The sequence below is a fragment of the Canis lupus genome, chromosome 6 (assembly GCF_048164855.1).
Source record: "Canis lupus baileyi chromosome 6, mCanLup2.hap1, whole genome shotgun sequence".
Classification (NCBI taxonomy): domain Eukaryota; kingdom Metazoa; phylum Chordata; class Mammalia; order Carnivora; family Canidae; genus Canis; species Canis lupus.
The window spans coordinates 66,255,755-66,276,465 of NC_132843.1; the positions used below are offsets into that span (position 1 = coordinate 66,255,755).

Below are 20,711 nucleotides of genomic sequence, written 5' to 3' on the forward strand. Positions count from 1 at the left end.
CATGGATAGCATATAGAAATAGAAAGACACACTCTAGCCAGGCAGCATGCACACCCACTAGGGAAAGCAGATTCTACCGTCTATTTGCAGATCCTCAAACACTCAAATATCAGCTCTCCAGAAGCACATGTGTAAGAGTTTAAGTACATAGAAGAATTCTTTCTCATGAATGCACACGCACGCACGTGTGCGCGCGCACACACACACACACACACACACAGGCCAAGCAAAGAGAGACACAACTTTTAGCTCCCATACAAATCAGATACACACTTCAAACAGCACTTCTCCACTCACACATACAAATATCCAAAGTCAGACTGCATCATTAATATACCTTCATTCCCAAAATCACACAGAGAAGCATCAACATATCTCCAACTCATACGTATGTGACCTCACATACACCTTAGGTTAACCTTGTGGATCAGGAGTGGGCAGCTGGCATTCTTCCCATTTCAAAGATGGGGAAACAGAGATACTAGGATCCTAAGTGGTTCTCTCTCCAAGGACACGGAGCACAGGAGTGACAGAACCAGCCCTCAGACCTTCTGATTTGTAACAATGCTCTTTTCACACTTCTCTACGGAGTCCACATCCTTGGTTGTACCATAGTCTAGAAAGCAGCAGTCTTGCCCGCGCTCCTGAGCAACACACACCCACCCTGACATAGTTTCCACCAGCAGTACCCACCCTGCAGCACATGTACTATGACCAAAGCTGGATCCCTGCTCATCTTGGATGGTTACAGCACCTTCTTCCATCTCACTGGGCCCAGATACACACACAGCTCACTGCCTACAGACCTATGCCTACCAGCATTTCATTCATTCTTTCATTCCACAAATAGTGAGTTTCTACTCTGGGCCAAGCATCTTCCCAACTCACGTCTCCAAACCCACTCTTCCCCAGGCTTCCTCAACTCAGTAAATAGAACCACCCACTCCTAAGTGACAGCCAGCCCTACCCATCAGCATGTTTGCATACCTGTGTGTGTTTATTTTTAACCCAAACTCATGAGTGCAGGGAAGGTGGGATAGGAACTACTCAAGGCCCAGCGATTATTCCAGAGAGGAAAGAGTTCCTCTGCCTTTCTCCATCAATCTTTAACAAATTTTGAGGACAGTCTATTCTCACTTCCAGAGAAGGCGCTCAGGGCCAGCCTTTCAGTTTTGAAAGGTGAGGGCAGGATGATGACTGTTCCGGGGAGGCAGACCCCCACATAGAACTCTGGAATGCCTCTATAGGGGGTACTGATGACATTCAGAGCCCTTCCCATGACCACTTGGCAAAGGCGGCTCCTCCTTTTCCAGCTTCAAGTAATGGATTACAGGGTCTGGTTGTTAGGATAGAGGCGCACAGCCCAGGGGTCTCAAAACCTTCCCATTGAGCCACCCATACAGATCTCACAGAGGTTCAGAAACCATAGGGATTCTCAGCTCAATACCTTCGTCCAGCTCCACATAGCGCTCACACTTTGCTAGTCTAACCAGCAACCACAGGTCCAGGCTGGATCCTTCAAGTCTATACTCAACTGCTCCACTCTCTCACCTGCCATTCTCTCTCTAATCCACTCCAACTGGATTCTGTTCCCACCAAGCCACAGAAACTGAAGGTTGTAAACAACTTTCATTTTGCCAAACCCAATGGTCCCTGCTGTCTTCATTTTACGTGATATTTCAGTAGCATTTAGCTGCACTCCTTCCTTTTCTTTAGGCCTCCAGGTCATGACACTTCCCTGTTCTTTCTTCCTACTCCTAATCACTCCCCATCTCCTTGGTGGGTTTCTCCCCCTGCCAAATCTGGAGGCACAGGAGTGCCTTGGGCTTCTGTCCTGAGCAACTCTGTCTTCATTACAACTCCATATGAGCTCATCCGCAATGATAGCTTAAATCTGTCCAAACACAAATGGCTCCCCACAAATCTTTATTTCTAACCCTTACTTCTTCTAAGCTTCAGACTCATGTAATCAATGGCCTCTTGGGCATCTTTACTTGGATGTCCTCTAAGTATCTCAAATGTAACGTGGGAAAATGTACCTTGGATTTCTACTGTTCTCCAGACTATCAGAAAGTACCACCATCCTCTACCTAGTTGCTTAGGCATGAAGCCTTAAAGCATGCGGGAAATACTCTTTTATCTCTACCCCCTATATCATGTTTAATTCATCACCTTTTCCTTTGGTTCTGTCTACAAAGCACAGACTGAGTAGGATTATTTCTCACCTCCTTCCCTGCTACCACGGCCTCAACTACTACTACCTGTCACCTACTTTACTCTTAGTTAACACTATTTCTCTGCCTTTACCCTTGGCCCTTACAATCCATTCTTCATAGAGCAGAGTGACTTTTTAAAAGTATAAATCATATGGGGTTCCTGGGTGGCTCAGGTCATGATCCCAGGGTCCTGGGATGGAACCCTGTGTAGGGCTCCCTGCTCAGTGGGGAGTTTGCTTCTCTGTCTGCCTTTGCTCTGCCTCTGCCCCTCACCCTGCTCACACTCTCTTTCTCTCAAATAAATAAATAAAATCATTTTTTAAAAGTATACAGCAAGTAGTATCTATCCTTCTGCCTTAGACCCTCTAAGGTTGCAATTAGAATAAAAGCTAAAATCCTGGGCCTTCAGGATTCCCCTGACCTTATCTCCTTCTATTCCTCCTTGTTCCCTGCACACCAGCCACCCTGCACCTTGCTGGAGAATGATCCTCCTCTGTAATTTCATGTGACTGCCTTCTCTACATATAGATCTCTATTTGAATATCACCTCTTCAAAGAATCCCTCCCAGACTGCCTGTAAGTGCTCCGCCCAATTCACATTCCTCTGCATTTCTACCCTGTTTTATTTATCTTATAGCAATGATCTCCACCTAAAATTATTTATGTGTGTTTATTATCTATCTCTCTCACTGAAATAAAAACTCCATGAGAATAGAGACTCTGTCTTGCTCATTGCTGTATTCACAGGACATTTCCCAGCATGGAGTAGTCATCCTCCAATAATATACCATTTTGAGTTGATGAATAGGACATTTCCCAGCATGGAGTAGGCATCCTCCAATAATACACCATTTTGAGTTGATGAATTGGCTGTTAGCACAGGAGCCCAGGGGTCAGTGAAGTGGGGACAGCCAACTCACTCGATAGAAGGCATGTTGGGTGCAGACATCGGGCTGACCTCCTTGGCCTTCTGCAATGCATGTTTCTGGTTAAAAGCCTCCTCTTCTTCTTGTTCATCCTAGATACAAAGCAGAAATGGCTTTTCCTGGGATCCTCATGAAGGAGAATAGTGCCCTTGGCTCTCCCCACAAGTTCTAGAGACCAGGTGAAATGAGGAAGGCAGGTAAAGGTGTTAAACAAGGTAGTAGGACGGTGCGTTGGCTCACAGACCTCAAGTGGCCAGGCACCTTGGGAGACAGAAGCCTCATCAGCCCTGGAATGATCAGTAATTCTGGTCTCCACTCAGCCCCACGAGCTTCCCCACAATTTCTCAGGAAAGCCATCAGTTCTACCCCAAGCTCTAGCCCCTCAGTGGAGCCCATGGCTATGGAAGTCAGAAACTGAAGCTGACATCTCTCAGATATTCTGCAGTATCTGCAAGTTATAGAGCCAGGGCCCTTCCAGGTAGACCTACCCTAAAGGAAAACACTAGGACTGTGCCTTTACTCATACCCTCTCCCCTGCCCAGCTAAGTGGCCTCACCCCAGGTGATCAGGCAGGGACATCATCCCTTCTTTTTGATGACACTGGAAAAGCCAGTTCAGGTGAAATGACTACAGCTACTAAGAACATACATCTTAGCCTGCTCTGGTTTTCACATACATTATTTTACTTGACCTCAACAATAATCCTGTGAAGTATGCAAAGCAGATATATTATTCCCATGTTATAGAGGAAGTGCCTAATGGCACTACAGAATCATCAGAAATGCAGAAAATGCTTACCTTGGTCAGCTCTTGGGCATTGGCCAGATTGTCCACAGCAATGGCCAAGAACACATTCAGCAGTGTGTCTGGGGTGATGAGTTAAGGATGGGGAACTAAGAAAACCAAAAGGCTTTAGCAAGACTGAAGACGTCTCTAGGTCTTTGCTGCCTCGGATACCAGCAGGAGCAGAAGCTGCTCCATAGCAACAATTAAGCAGAGGTTATGCAGCCTTCCTTCCTTCCACATAGCTTCTCTTTGCACAAGACATAGAAATAGCTGAATCCAACCACTCAGGGGTCAAGTTGGAATAAGGAGGCCTTTAGACATGTGCGGCCTCCATTTATAGTGATACTGAATAGAGAATCACTGAACAACATGACAGTAAGGAGCTCAATGCAGGAGCTTGCCTCTCCTTTCTGGGAGGCTGGCATCGAAACCCACCTAGACCAAACATCCCACCTTGTTCTTAAAGATGAAAAGAAATGAGATTCCACAGACCCATCACTGACTGGTTCCCAATAATGAAACACTAGTTTTTATCCTTCTTATCCTTGGAGGCTTCCATATTTCATTTAGCAAAAATGTCACAGAGCACACAAGATCATTATGGAACCCACTTCTATTCCAAGCTCTAACCTCTGAGGTCCTAGTTTTCCAACTTCCTTTGAGGTCCATGTGTTGTGGAACATAGAACTGATTCCAGCATAGAAGTCCAGTCTGACTACCCTTAGAGAAACAGCATGCCACTGTGACAAACTGGCCTTCCAATTCTGTGATGTGCTGCATAGCTTTCTTTATGGGTTTCTCATGTTTGGTTCATAATCTGCTCTGGCCTCTAGAAATTTTCAGAGCAAAAAAGCTAAAGGGGTATCTCTTCTATGTGAGACTGAGGAAAAAAAAAAAAGTATAGCTATATCACCTGGCTCTCCCTTTTTTGCTCCACCACGGCCATTTCAAGGCAAGTCCCATTTCCCCAAAACATCTAGTGATTGTGTACAAGTGTGCAGTTTGTAAGGTGCATCCAGATAAATTATCTCATTTACTATTCACAACTAGCAAAAGGTTGGATGCTGTTATTCTCCTTACAGATGTGAAAACTAGAAGCACAGAGAGATTAAGGGACTTTCCCAAGGCCACACAGCTGGTAAGCAGAATTGCCAGGATTAAAACCTAAATCTTCCTAGACTAGATCCTGTGACCAGGTATGGGTTTAGGAATTGAAGGGACTTGATTTCCAGTCTCCCTTTGACTTCGGCTATTTCTTCTAAGTCTTAGAAGGTAAGGATTAGATCAAAGAGCGCCTGTAAAACACTTAGTGCAGGGTCTCATGTATAGCACAAATATAATAAATGTTGCCTATGCTTAATAGTATTAGCATTAATCATAATGCTGATATTTTTGAGATCTTAACTATGTAGCAGGTCCTGCTCTATATTAACATGTAATTAATTAGTAATGCAATGTGGCCACTATTTCAGCCTACAATGATCTTTGTCATCCATTTTCCCCAGATGACAGTATCTCCAACTATTCAGTATAAGAGCCTCATATGTTATTATTTGCGTATGCTGAAGATTTGGATAATACTTTATCTTCTTGTTTATATTTGTCTTCTTTACCCAACTAGAATACAATTTCCTTAAGATCAGAATCCTTGTTTCTCTTAGTACATCAAGCAATATCTACCCCAGAACTACCCTGACCCACCCTCCCCAACAAAAATAACCCCACCCACCTCTCTACCACCACCCTCCTCAAATGCTGGTTCAAGCAGGCAGGCAGGCAGCATGAAGAGGAGTATCTTAAAAAGGATACAGTTTCCAAACAAGGTGAGCACAATGAAATAGATAGCTGACCACATGCCTGAGCTAACTCCACCCTGGGAACGGATCCCATTGTACATCACCTCATTCCAGTCCTCACCTGTTAGGATCTATGCAAAGCAAATAATAAGCAAGTCAGAGACTTGGGTTGGTTGAGAAAATGGGGCCAATGAAAAAAGGAAAATTCTGGCCTGGGTCTTTCCATCTACCCCTTGCTTGGCCATTCTGCCAGGGAGAAAAATAAAGTCATTTTCATGAATAATTCTAAACTTTCTTCTGATAAGGACGATAATTTTAGGCACTGAAAATGGAAGGAGAGCATCAAAAGAAAGAGTCTATTCTGAGTTTGAATACAGACTCCCTCCACTTCCAGCTTTGTCAGGCCTAGGGGAATCAGAGAGACCAGATGGTCTGGTCACTACCAGTCTATCCCAAGGGAGCTAAGATACAGTACTTAGGATAGCAGCATTATTACAAATAGCCTCATAGGCTCCAGTTCCAGAGACCTGATTCTGGTTTAACCTAAGATTTTAGCTAAATAGTGTTTTCTTTAGCTCTCAGCATTATAGATTTTTGAGTTTCCCTCCATGATTTAAAAATATATTTTTTTTGTGGGACAGGGGGAGGTGGGGTGGGTGGAAAAATTAATTCATTAAATGGAATATGGGTCAGAAGATGTGTCCAATTTCAGAGAACCATAAATGTGATATGACAGTTTTACTTCTTCCTTACCAACTTGGATGACTTTTATTTCTTTTTCTTGTCTGATTGCTGTGGCTAGGACTTCCAGTACTATGTAGAATAAAAGTGGTGCAAGTAGACATCCTTGTCTTGTTCCTAGTCTTAGAGAAAAAGCTTTCAGCTTTTCACCATTGAGTATGATTTGGCTGTGGGTTTGTCATATATGGCTTTATTATGTCAAAGTAGGTTCCTTACATACTCATTTTGTTCAGAGTTTTATCATGAATTAATGTTAAATTTTGTTAAATTTTTTTTCTGCATCTATTAAAATAATATGATTTTTATCCTTTATTTTGTTAATGTGGTAGATCACATTGATTGATTTCTGGATACTGAACCATCCTTGCATTCCTGGAATAAAGCCCACTTGATGGTGGTCATAAATATCGTAAGTTACTAAGTGTCCCTACCTTAATATCTCTTGCAAACTCACAAGTATAGGGAAAAGGCCAATATGTAATCATAATAGAGCTCTTCCATACTGGTAAAAACATAGCTACAGAAATTCTAAGAATTATTGTGATGATAATTACTCAACAAGAGTCCCAGTTGCCTGGGATGAGCCTGGGAAGGAAAAATAGGATTCACCTAACATATCATTTTGCTGCATGAGCTCCAAAAGATCCTACATAACATTTTTAACTGCTACTTGGCCTCATACCTGGAATACAGTCATGATGGCTGCAGGGAAGGTATCAAAGTTTGCTGAAGGAGTCCCATCATTAAAGTTAAACCTGAAAAATGAAGTTCAGAGAGAAGGATGAAATGAAAATCTCACATACCAAGTTTTCCCTTCCTTCTCCATTACTTCTTTTACCCTTTCTCTATATACTCCTCTTCCCTAATTTCTCCCCATTCCATGTAATTACGAAGATGGTATTATGAATAACTACTACTGATGGACGGTGCACTTTGAAGGGTGTGGATAACAAGATAGAGTTTGGGATGATCTTGAATTTTAAGGCTCCATGCCATACATTTTAGGGACAGCTCCAAAGAGAGGGGTCTCCAAACCCAGAATTCTGTATGGTTTGAAAAGATTAAAAGCAGAGATATGTGTTTTATAGACACACACACACACACACACACACACACACACATACACACACACTTAGTGGTTGATGTGGACCAAAGCAAAAAGGATGGTAGCACAGTGATCAGATTAGAAACCCTGGTGCTTACAGGCTGAAGACTGAGTTTTGAGGCTCCTTTGAATGGGAAGTTCACTGATGCTTACCTGCCTCCAAACAGCTGCATTCCTAGGAGAGCAAAGACAACGATGAAGAGGAAGAGGAGGAAGAGCAAACTGATGATAGACTTCATAGAGCTCATCAAGGAGACCACCAAATTTCGCAGAGATGCCCAATACCTATAAAACCCAAACATTATAGCAGTGAACACTGAGTATAAAATTATCCCCAAATGCAGCAGGGCATCTGCCTGGTAGTCTATGAAATATGCTGTATTTGTATACTTGGGTGAAAGAGAGATGTCAGCAACAATGAGGTACCCCCTTGGGAATGTGGCATGGGATCTGGCATCCTAGATATTTTTCTGGTTTGATTTTTGGAGAAGGAGGAGCTGAAGAATGGAGTAGGGGATGTGGTAGGGAAGGGGAACATGTGGCCAAGGGGAATAGGGTACAGAAGGAAATACAATAAGTCAAAGAGAAGCTTCCACTCTCACAGGTGGCTAGGAAGAGTCTAGATTCTGATCACTTACTTGGTTATTTTAAATATTCTTAGAAGCCGGAGAGCCCGTAAGACACTGATTCCAAAAGATGTGCCAGGTCTGAAGATTGCCCAGACCACTTCAAAGATGCTGCCCACTGTGACCTAAAGAGCCAAACCCAGCCACAGTGAGGAGGAGGAGCAGGAGAGAAGAGCCTTCTAGCACTCAGCAGTCAATGCTTCTTACTGGGCTGTGGTGAAATTAAAACTCTACCCTCCCCACCCAGCACAGCTCCTACAGGATAACCCATCTGTGAAGGCTGCTGAAGGAAACAGAGGCTCTACTGCCTCCCTCCCCACTGCCCCCCATTCTCCCACCCTGACTTCACTCCTTCATACTGGAGACGAGTTCCCTGACTGCCGTTCTGTCCTCGGTGCAAACTACCAGAACCAGGCACTACTTCTCCACAGATCTGATAGCCACAACTGTCCTTACAGAATAACACCTTGAACAAACAGACGAAAGAGGGGTACTTGAGGCAAGGAAACAAGTTTGAGTTAATACAGGTTGCATTCCGATGTAAAAGCCTCAGAGGAGGTCCACATTCTCTCCCTGTCCTAGAATTTAGTGCTACCCAGAATGGTTCTGGTGCCTATATGTGAAATAGCTGTCACTCAGGTCCCATACACCCGTGTGACAGTACCACTTGGTGGCATAGAATTGACTGCTGTAGGAAGTAGCAATGTCAAATTAACACTCTGGTTTTCATTTCAATTCTATGTTCACTGGACATCTACTATATTCTACATGGTGCCCAAGGAGAGGTAACAAAAATGAATCCTCACTGCAAGGCTGCAAAGTATGTATATAGGGAATGGTCCTTCACTAGCTGCTGTGCCTGAAAATTGTCCATACCCAGAAGCATATGTTCCAAGTTAAAATGCAGACTGGCAAGGGCTCAAAATCGTTAGCACCTAACTGAAGATTTGGCAGGAACAGAAGTGGGTTTGGCAGAGAGAGAAGTGGTTCAGGAACCCAAAGGTTTGCACCCTAGTTCTGCTGCACTGGCCCTGTGAACTTGCACACGATGTTCTCTATTTCCTCATTGGCGAATGGGAAAGGTAACTCCTGATACATAGTAGAGTGGTTAGGAGTCCGGAAAGCAGTGCAGGACAAAAATGTCTGTCAAAGCACCTTGAAGACGGTTAGATAAGTACACATTTATATATCAACATTATTTAGGAAGTGAACACTGGATGAAACAGTCTATGTGGGAACTTGCTAATACAAGAGTGTGTGTCTGTGTGCATGTTTGCAGGAAAGTTCTATCTCAGTAATTTTCCCAATTTTAAGCTAAACTAAAAAACAAATATAAGCTTCTCTTTTTTTACTGAACCACCTTCTGGAATCAGTTCCTTTGTTCTCTCTCAGGCTTCCCCTAAGACAATAAGTGGTTAAAAACTTGCTATGGGTAGCTCCATCAAATTCACTCAGCTATACACGGAAGTGTACACCACAATATCCATGTTATACTTCAAAAAAAAAAACATTAAAAATAAAAGAGCTTTAAACAAACCAACCAACCCTAATATGGGAAGGACTCACTCATTCCTGACCTCCCTTTAGCTAACTTACTTATTCTCCTTTTATAAATTCTGATTTTAGTTCTTCATGCTGAGCAATAAAGCAAGCTGCTTATCTCACACGGTGGTATATCAACATGAAGCAGGAGGACAGGTAGGCTCCAAAGCACTTACCCCAAAATCAAAACAGTTGAATGAAGAGTGAAAATAAAGTCGAGGTCCCATGCCATACATCTTCAGGGACATCTCCAAGAGGAACAGTCCCAGAAACAAAAATTCTGCATAGTCTGAAAGCATCAAAAGCACATGTGTTTGTTGTGTAGACAGTATGGGCTCCGCACTCCTCAGCCCAACCCCTCACCTACAGAGGAGCCCTCAATGCCAACAGGCAAAACCTAATGATATCTGAATATACTCTCTGACCTGGGAGTCCCAGGCACACTCCATGTATCAGCTTTGCCATTTTTCAATGGATGTTAAATGATAAATGGCTCTTAGGAAAGAAAGAAAGGGCTTTGCCATGGCGCTGATGAAGGAGCCAGATTCATTCTACACACACACTCAGCTGTGACAGCTTCCTAGATCCTCATTTTCACCCAGTGGCAGCCTTACCCAGAGGTGACCTATAAATTCCCACCTTGGTCTACTGGAGGTAACCACTACCTAAGAACTTTCTCCCCAGGACTTAGGTGACCAAAATCCTCTATGCCATTGAGCCTCCTTAAGATACTAAATGAAGCCCTTAAAGTACCCAAGGCTAATGCCATTTCATTGACTTATCAGCAAAGATTTATCTGATTCAACAATCAATGCCTAGGGGAATGGTGGTGTGATATCCCAACGCCTTGAGGACAACTCTGGCCTCCCCCACACTACCCTGCCAGGACCAGCAGGACATATGCTCTCTTACTTTCACACCCAAATCTAGCTACACTGTTCACTTACAGAGGAGATGGGTGAGCCACTGGGGCTGGTTATGATGGACGATGGCCACACAGGCAGTGTTGAGAGCCACAAGGCTCAACACAATCCAGTAAAACACCTGGGATTTCACCATGTGGCGGATAGAGATGCGCAGAAGCCTTTCTTTGTGCCGGAAATAGGAGGCCCCATCCACCTTTGCACTTTTGATGCTGGCTCGGGCGAGAGGTGTGCCTAAGGGGAAAGAAGTAAGGAAGAAGAATGAGGCTGCACAACAGATCACCCTCCATGGGAAGGGCACAGTCAAAGGGGGAGGCAGACAGCTTTAATGCTGGGGCTAGGTGACCCCCACATTGTGGGCCCAGGGAATCCCAATGGTATGAGCTAGGTAGTTTCCATACCAGACATCCCTGCTTTTCCTCACCAGACATTCTCAGTTCTAGGAAATGGAAAGATTCCCTGGGCACAACACCAGACATATACCCAGCTTCCTGAATCTTAATAGTGTAGCGTTAATGTTTTTAACAGATTGGGCTTCTCTCTGGCCTTTCCTTTTAAATATGCTTCAGGCACTGAAATTGTTTTGCTGCATTTGTCATTATTTCTACCATGGGCAGGCTAAAGCAGCAATGAGTTCTGTATACCTCTTCTGCTTTTTAGGATGACGTGAAGGAGGAAGTAAAAATCTGCCATCAGCCAGCATGTCTAAGAGAACCTGGTATTGAAGAGTAATCATTTAAGAGTTGTCAGCAGGATTTGTTTAAATACCATGTGGAAGTAGGTGAATGCCACTGTGGTTAAGCAAATGATTGCAGGTCCTCAAATGGTGGTCACTAGAAGCCAAAGGTCCTCAGGATCCTCTGAACAATATCCCAAAGTGGGTTCTCATGATCACATCCAGGACAGAGAGAGAGAACATGTGTGTGTGTGTGTGTGTGTATGTGTATGCAAATGGCATACATTTGCCACACTTGAAGAGTATGGGTTTGATTCGATTCTTAGCCCTAAACCCTATGGTCCATTTTTCCCTGCAACTTACTGTCATCTAGATTAGATTTCCAAGTCCTTCCCTTAATTACATCCCTAAATTCTGGATTCTTTTGATTCTACTCCTCTTTGTGGCACTTCTCAAGAGACAGGATCTTTCTTTTTATGGGAGATCAGACTAGCAAAAGAAGATCTGACTGGTTCCACTCACCCACAGAGGAGATATCGACACAGTGTTCATCACTGGAGTCTCGAGTCATGGCCTCTGTCCGGCTCCTTTTGATGGTTGCCCTTCGAAGCACTATACCAGGGAAGGGGGAGGTCAGTGACGGAACACAAGAACAATCAGATCACTCTGGCCAAAGTTGAGAACTGTGTGCCAGGCTCCTGTGACCCAGGCAGCTGCCTTAAAGCACCTGAGCCATGGTTCTAGAAGCCACCAAAGGTCTATAGAAGCATGACTCCTGTGCTCAGCAACACCTCAGAAACACACAGGCTGCAGAATCCTCCTAGACCTTATCTACATGCAGTAGGTAAGCAGGCACTCCATATCTATTTGTTCTGGCTCTTCCTAAACAATGCCACTTCCTGCTAATGCAAATGGTCCTAAGATGAACCCTACAAATTTTCAAAGAAGATCCCTATACATGCCACTGGTGTGTGATGGTCTTTTCTTTGTACAGTATCAATCCCACGCCTTAGAACAAAGCAGCTCTTGGATTTCATTCCCATCACTTTAAAAAGCATTTAAATCCATGACTCAATTCCCTTCATTTTAAAGCATGAGAGATTTTATGACAGAGAGGCTTTCCTTTCAAATCCCAAAGCACTCCTCTTTTAGTTCTTTCTCCTTTTTTGATCAAGAGATTGCCAACAGCATAAGAAGGTGCAAAGGCAGTAAAGCACTGGAGCACTTTCTTACCTTCTAAGGCTGACGTCCCAGCATTTTTATTTTCTTCAGCAAGCATGACTTCCTCTATATGGAAATAAATGGTTTAGTAAATTATCTGTAAATGTCAAATTATTTTGCAAAATGAAAAATCCCCCAGGGATGGCTGTGGCTCTAGGGCGAGAAAGAAAGAGAGAAAGAGAGAGAGAAAGAGCAGAGTTCATAGCTCCACACAGGCACAAGCATCAGAAAGACATCAAGAGTCACAGAGGTAGCATCTGAGTGCAAATCAGAACAGAAAGGAAGTTCTGTAGGGAGGGGGCTCTTGGTGGTTGATTGGTAAAATTCAGCTCTGTGTCTAATAACACTTGTTGAGAGGAAGAACTGATCTTTTTAAACTAAAATCTCCTAAATTGATAGGAATGAAAGATTTCCATTTCTGTTTTTTTTTCCACCCAGGTTCTGTAAACTTTTTCTAGCAATAGGAGCTTCTCTGTTTTTCTTGTTTGCGGCACATACAAGGCATATCACGGCACAACACCTACCACCTCGTTCAGGAGATAAGATCACATTTTTGGGCTCCAGCCTGTCTACTTCTTGGAGGGGAGCAGAGGAAGATGCTAGTGGCCCAGAGGGGCAGGACCTGTGGGCTTGCCTCCTATCCCCATACCACAATCTGCCTTGCTTGAGTGAAAGAGGCAGAGTGAATTTGTCCCTTGATAGAACAAAACATAAATATTTGTTTTTTGTCTACCTTCTGGCACAGAGCTCTAAAACCCTTGGAATTTACTGTCCTCTGTGTGCTAACAAGATGACTCATTGTGGGGGAGGCCTGGAGGATCTGGACTGGTCACCAGAAAAACCAACCACAGGATTAGGCCGCATTCCTCCTCCTAACTCCCAGAATGGGAGAGGGGCTTGAGAATGTTCAATCGCCAATAGCCAGTGATTTAATCAAGCAGGTCTACGTAATGGAAACTTCAAAAGCAAAAACAAAAACCCGAGGTGATGGGGATCAGAAAGTTTCAGATTAGTGAACACATCAAGGGAGCATGGAGGCTCTGTGCCCCTCCTCCACTCCTCCACCCCTAGGTATCTCTTCTATTTGTCTGTTCCTGAGTTGAGTCCTTTTTAATAAACTGGCGACAATAAGTATAGTTTTCCTGAGTTCTGGAAGTCATTAGAAGAATTATCAAACCTGGAAGCCTCTAAATTTGCAGCCCAGCAGGCCAAAATGCAGGTCACCTGGGGACTCCACTCATGGATGCTGTGTGAAGTGAGGGCAGGCTCGTGGGGTTGAGTGCCTAACCTGTGGGATCTGCACTAACTTCCAGTGGTGTTTAGTGTCAGAACTGAACTGAATTGTTGGACACTCAGTGGAGAATTGAAGGACCAGCCAGTGTTTGGACAATGATGTGTCTGGTTCTTGGTATTTGGAAAAGAACAAATAGTTCCTTGGATTCTCCTCTTGACCTCCCCAGGAACAGTCCTGCATTCTGGGGAGGCGCCATCACCAGCGGGGTACTAGTTTCTAGTAAGACTTGTTTCAAATTAACCTCACTAGCCTCCCTCCAAACTTACAGACTAGCCCTTCTGTCCCATGTCTGGCAGGATTCTGAGTCCCCTTTGGGAGTCATGTGGATGAGTTTGGATCCCTGCCCCCACCTCAGCTGCAGGCGAGGACTCCAGAGGCCTTGAGCAATCATTCCCTAAGATCCCAGCTGCCGGAGAAAAGCCTGCAGCGGGCCCTATTTATTAAACGATGGTTTAATTTAAGCAATTGTAACAAGTAAAAGGACAAGCAGAAGAGGGTAGAGTCATTACCATAATTCCACCTGCATATAAAACTGAGAGTATGTAATGTATTTCCCAGGGAGGGGAACATTTTGCGGCTCCGAGGGTACCATGCCGGATGGCCATTATACCAACTCATAAATGTTTAGCTTTCTTTTTTTTAAGTACAGCCTCTGGCAAAACTCTAAGTTAACAGGTTAAGTGTTATTGGTGGGATGCTCCTTTATGCAGACATAGAGGGTTTTAAAGTCACTTACAGCCCATGTTGTTTGGAGGGCACCACCTAAAAATTAGGTACTCATTAAAATATGTCACAGTAACATGAAAGACCTCAGCCATGGAGTCACATCTGCTGTGTACAGTGCCTGGATGCCTGAGGTGGGCAGATCTGAGGACCCTCAAGGCAGATGGAGGGTGTGTGATGCTGCTGAGCATCTCTGAGAAGTGCTTGAGGGCTCTGGATATGCCGAGGCTGCCCCCTCCCCCGCCCCCACTGCCTTTTGCCAAGTTCTCTTTCGAACTTGAGAGTGTCTTTCCAGGGAAATGTAACCCATATGTCTCTGATTCACTCACACCCCATTTGCAAAGGGAAGGGCCAGGAAGCACAATTTGACGTTGCAGTGCGTCTTTTTTCTTAGAAGGAGAGAGCTGGCTTTGCCAACTGGAAGAAAGCGGAGCCTTGGAATTCTGCGTGTATCTGAAAAGCAGAGCCACAAAGAACAGCATCCTGTGCTGCCTGACCATGAGCGGGGTCACGGACAGGGCGGGGAAGGTTCTTTCCCAGTTCTGCTGCCAGCCTGCTCACTGGGGTGGTCTGTCAGATGGCTCCTCCACCCAGGGAGCCAAGGACAGTGGGGAACTTCAAGCTGCCTGCCAGACCTGGAGGCAAATCTGCTCAGTAAAGCTGAGTTACCATTCTGGAAAGGAGGAGGAGAGGTTCACATTCACCCCCACACGAGAGCCTCGGAGAAGAAAGGGCAAATTGGAAGTGCAGTCAGTGGGCACGGTGCATGCCTCCAGAGGCAGCAAAGAAATGCAGATAGTCCTAAATGGGAGGTGGTTTTTAGCTGGCTTTGAAATGGCACTTTTCATCACACACATACTCTCACCCCTGACAGATGATCACAAGTTGACTCCAGAGCTGAGAGAGAGCTTTTGTGTGTTGGTGGTTAGAACCAGAGTGCCATGGTGTCATTCCAAAGCTGCTAGAAAAGAATAAGGCTCAGGCAGCTAAGCATCAAATCATATTCCAAATTTTTCCTGAGAGACCTCACATTTGTGCTACGCTTTCTACCAGGAATAGAGGGGAAAAATGCTGTCATGTGTATTTTTTTTATTAAAATAAATTACTCTTTGCTCAGGATGAAAATACAGATATATAACAGCAATGCAATGCAATCTTTAAAATAATAAGGAAGGCAAATGCATCCATTTTACTGACAGATACGGAGTGATCGATACCCCTCATAAGCAGCTGAGCCACAGTCAAATTTGAATCTGGTGGCTCTGTGGATTAATAAAGTTGTGATAGGTTTGGACCTATCTTCAAGGTGGGGCAAGCACTGTTCTGATGCTGAGCCTCAGCAAGGGACTGGTGACAGCACAGGGAAAAGGGGAGAGCAGTTCTCACCATCAGCTATAACCCGGCTTACCCCAGTGGCCTCTTGGTGGACCCCCCCACACACACACACATACTGCTTCTGACCTTGCCCTTGCCCTTTTGCCCTCGACAGGCTATCTGGAGGCAGCAACCAAGTGCTTCCTCAAAATCTTCCATCAGACCATGTCCCACCTCAGCTCAAAACCCTCCTCCAATGGTTCTTGTCTCACTTTCAGGGAAGCTCCAAACTCCTACGGTGGCCCATGACGTCTGTCCCCTCCTCCCATTACTGCCTCCACCCTATCTTCCTGCTCCTCTCCCCTTACTCGTTCTTCCTTCTGTTCTAGGAATCTTCCTGGCTTACTTCCACACTGGAGCCTTGAGTTAAGATGCCTCCCCTCGGACATTCCCACCACCTCTGCAACTTTAAGTCTTTCACCAAATGGGTCTCTTTGACCTCCCTGTTTAAAATCACAACCTGCCCTACACCCCATAACCCTACCTTGATCTGTTTTCCATTGTACTTATCACCTTCTTACAAGTTACTTATTTATCTGCCTTCCCTGACGAGAGGGAATGAACTCTGCAAGAAAGGCTCCCTGGGGTGTATCCCAAGAATATAGACCAGGTGCTGGCACAAAGCAAAGCCCTCAATAAATACTTGTGGAATGAATGGAGTTTTGTTGCTGCTGCTGTTGTTATTGCTATTGTTGTTGTTGTTATTATTATTATTATTATTAGCAATAGTGTGAAATGTCACCCACCCAACCTCAGCTCCAGGATTGGGCTATGTCACCTTTCACTCAGTTCACCTCACTAAAATGCAGGCCTCATGAAGATGTTTGGTGGAAGAAGGGAGACAGGTAGACGCCAGAGGAAGAAAGAGGGACCAGCAGGGAGCCCACAAGGCCGGTGAGGCAACCAGAGCCTCTCTGTGCTCTGGCCAGCGCTGCCCCTATGAATGAAAGCAGTGGTGGGGGCCTGCGTGCCGCCAGGCTCACCTGCTTTGTCTATCCAGGCGCGGTACCCGTTCAGCTCCCGCTCAATCTGCTGCTGCCGCCGCAGTTTCATGAAAGCTCTCCGGTTCTCCACTCTCTCTCTCTCTTTGGCAAACTCCCTGTGGACAAGGAGGGGAAGATTCACGAGGAGTGGATTTGGGTTCAGCTCCACAACCGTGAGGGAGGGGGAAGCAAGGAGAAGCGAGAGGGTGTCTGAGCAGGTGCTCCACCACACCTTGCTCCCCTTTTGCACAGAAATGTTCCTCCTTGGGCCTCATGCAGGAAGCTTTCCCAGATTAGTTCTGTCCCCATCAGCACTAACATCCTCTGAGTGCTCTACTCCGAAAGGTACTTCCTTAATCAAGCGACAAACTATGGTTCAAAATGCTATGTTCTGTTTCCCCAGCTACAACCCAAGCCCTTGGCCCTCTGGGCAGGGGGCACACCTTCCCTTTATGCTTTTAATAACAACAGTGATTAATGTATATGGACCAATTATGTGTCAGCCCCGTATGCAGTGTTTCATACCCATGGACTCATTTAATTCATTCCAGTCACCCTACGAAGTAATAAGCACTATTAAAATGCCTATTTAACCGATGCGGAAACACCAAGGATCAGAGAAGGGAAGTAACTTGCTGGGATCTGAAGTCTAACCACAGCGCCATGCTTCCTCCAGCGTCCTGGATCCTGTGGCACTCCATAAGGGCTGCTACTGGGGACCAAGGGCATCAGTGCCTTGAGGGGCCAAGGGCTGTGTGCAGGTGGCTGGTGCAGGTTAAACAGAAAAGGGAAGGACTCAGAAAGAGGCCCTGGCTTCAACAGCAAGACAGTAGGGAAGATAGGAAGGGAGATAATGGGACAGAGGGAAAGCCAAGGTCAGGGTCAGGAGAAGACACAGTCCAGTGACAGGTGCAAGGGACCAGAGCCACAAGATGATCTAAAGCCTAAAGCTCCAGGGCTCCTGGGTGGCTCAGTGGATAAGCATCTGCCTGTTGGCTCAGGGCATGATTCAGGGGTCTGGGGATCAAGTCCTGCATCGGGCTCCCCACAGGGAGCCTGCTTCTCCCTCTGCCTATGTGTCTGCCTCTCTTTGTGTCTCTTATGAATAAAATCTTTAAAAAAAACGTCTAAAGCCCTATTGGGAAATGGAAGAGAGAAGAGACACAAGAGCTCTATAGCAGAAAGGAAGATGAAAAAATTCAATGGTTGAGCAGCTGGGGCTAAAGAAATACTCATTTGCTAATACGGCTCTCCAGCAACCACCTCTACCAATGCCCTTCTCATCACCAAACACCCTTCGAGGCTACAATGCCCCTTCCTAATGTAGCACTTCTCCGGCCAGGGCTCAGCCACACTCTCACTGTCCTGGATGATGCTGCACTTTTTCGAGGTGTTCCCCACCACTAAAGAGGCACAGCCTGAAGTTGAGGGAGCCCAGCACCCACTGTGCATCCTGTCGACTACTCCCTTGTTGTGTATTTGTTCAATAGGACTTCAAATCCACTTTCTTATGACTTAAGTGAAGTTGTTTTAATCCACTTGTATATGACAAAGAGGAAAAAAAAGTTGTATTTAGAATTGTTGTTTTTAAAGATTTTATTTATTATTTGAGAGAGAAAGAATGAATGAAACAGAGAGAGCAGAAGCAGGGGGAAAGGCAGAGGGAAAGAGAGAAGCAGAGCCCTCACTGAGTAGGGAGCCCAACACGGAACTCTATCCCAGGCCCCCAGGATCATGAGCTGAGCCCAAGGCAGATGCTTAACCAAATGAGCCACTCATGCACCCTTGGAAATAAAGTTGTTTTGATAGAAGAATGAATTAAGTTATGTCAGTATGTTACCATTTCATCTGTTCCTGCCCATCAGAACTCGGTGGCTCAGCTGCCGAGGGGCCACACCAGGGGCTTAACCATAAAGGCATATGTTCTCAGCGTGGCAAGAGAACATTAAACTGTGAACATGGAGTTTGTGAGGACCATCCAAGAGTACGCGGTCTGAGCAAGGCTACACTCTGCTATCTAAGACAGCTCCTTGAAGACCTTGGGGCAATGACCTCCAGCCTTTGTAAAGGGGACACTTTTTTTTCCTTTTACGATTTATTTTTTAAATTCCAGTTAGTCAATATACAATACTATATTAGTTTCAGGTGTACAATATAGTGATTCAACAGTTCTATACATTACTGGGTGCTCATCAAGATAAGCATACTCTTCTTCCTCTTCATCTACTTTACCCATCCCTCCCCCACTCCCCTCTGGTCACCATCTGTTTTTCTCTACAGTGAAAAGTCTATTTTGGGGTTTTTTTGGTCTCTTTTTTTTCTTTGTTCATTTGTTTTGTTTGTTTCTTAAATTCCAATATGAGTATTTGTCTTTATTTCCCTTGGCATTTTACTCTCTTGATCCATTTATGTTGTTGCAAAGGGCAAGATTTCATTCTTTTTATGACTGAATAATATTCCACTGTGTGTGTGTGTGTGTGTGTGTGTGTGTATATATATATTCTTCCTTATCTACTCATTAATGAATGGATATTTGTACTGCTTCCATAATTTGAATATTGTAAATAATACTGCAATAAACATAGGGGTGAATATATCTGTTCAAATTAGTGTTTTTCTATTCTTTGGGTAAATACCTAGTAGTGAAATGACTGGTAGTTTTTAAATTGTTTTGAGGAACCTCCATACTGTATTCCACAGTGGCTGTAACAGTCTGCATTCCCACCAATAGTGCATGAGTGTTCCTTTTCCTCCAGATCCTCCCCAACACTAATTTCTTGTGTTTTTGATTTCAGCCATTTTCTGACAAGTGTGAGGTGATATCTCATCGTGTTTTCCCTGATGAGTGATATTGAGCATCCTTTCATGTGTCTGTTGGCCATATGGATGTCTTCTTTGAAGAACTGTCTGTTCATATCTTCTGCCCATTTTTAAATTGGATTATTTCTTTTTTCAGGAGTAGAGTTGTATAAGTTCTTTATATATTTTGGATACTAACCCTTTATCAGATATGTTGTTTGCAAATATCTTTTCCCATTCCTTAGGGTTTTAGTTTTATTGTTTCTTTTGCTATGCAGATGCTTTTGTTTTGATGTGATCCCAGTATTTTTGCTATTGTTTCCCTTGCCTCAGAAAACTTATCTAGAAAGATGCTGGTTACGGCTGATGTCAGAGAAATTATTGCCTGTGCTCTTTCCTAGGACTTTTATGGTTTCAGTTCTCACATTTAGATCTTTTAATACATTTTGAGTTTATTTTTGTGTATGGTGTAAGAAAGTGGTCCAGTTTTATTCCTTTGCATGTAGTTGTCCAGTTTTCCCAACACCATTTGTTGAAGAGACTGTTTTTCCCATTGGATATTCTTGCCTCTTTTGCCAAAGACTGACTATATAATTGTGGGTTTATTTCTGGGCTACTGTTTTCCATTGATCTTTTGTACTAGTACCACGCTATTTTGATTATACAGGTTTGTAGTATATCTTGAAATCTGGGATTGTGATACCTGCAATTTTATTCTTAAGACTGCTTTGGCTATTTGGGGATCTTTTCCATTTCCATGCAAATTTTAGAATTGTTTGTTCTAGTTTTGTGAAAATTGTATTTTTGTAGGGATTTCACTAAATCTGTAGATTACTTTATAGACATTTTAAACAGTATTGGTTCTCCCAATCGACAAGCAAGGAGAATCTTTGCATTTCTATTTGTTGTCTTTAATTTCTTTCATCAGTGTTTTATAGTTTTCAGAGTACAGGCCTTTCACCTCGTTGGTTCAATCTATT

General features: G+C 44.2%; 1 protein-coding gene across 11 annotated transcripts in view; it reads right to left on the minus strand.

The window, feature by feature from the left end:
- CACNA1E (calcium voltage-gated channel subunit alpha1 E) overlaps nucleotides 1-20,711 on the minus strand; it is a 387,895-nt gene that overhangs the window by 75,138 nt on the left and 292,046 nt on the right. For all 11 annotated transcript variants that reach the window (XM_072831014.1, XM_072831009.1, XM_072831018.1 and 8 more), the window contains exons 9-19: nucleotides 16,933-17,048; nucleotides 12,571-12,624; nucleotides 11,860-11,949; nucleotides 10,686-10,895; nucleotides 9,915-10,027; nucleotides 8,209-8,321; nucleotides 7,724-7,855; nucleotides 7,148-7,220; nucleotides 5,738-5,855; nucleotides 3,941-4,008; nucleotides 3,137-3,234 (exon numbers count right to left, since the gene is read on the minus strand). In XM_072831014.1, coding sequence (XP_072687115.1) covers nucleotides 3,137-3,234; nucleotides 3,941-4,008; nucleotides 5,738-5,855; nucleotides 7,148-7,220; nucleotides 7,724-7,855; nucleotides 8,209-8,321; nucleotides 9,915-10,027; nucleotides 10,686-10,895; nucleotides 11,860-11,949; nucleotides 12,571-12,624; nucleotides 16,933-17,048 — 1,185 coding nt within the window. The remainder of the gene's footprint in view (nucleotides 1-3,136; nucleotides 3,235-3,940; nucleotides 4,009-5,737; nucleotides 5,856-7,147; nucleotides 7,221-7,723; nucleotides 7,856-8,208; nucleotides 8,322-9,914; nucleotides 10,028-10,685; nucleotides 10,896-11,859; nucleotides 11,950-12,570; nucleotides 12,625-16,932; nucleotides 17,049-20,711) is intronic.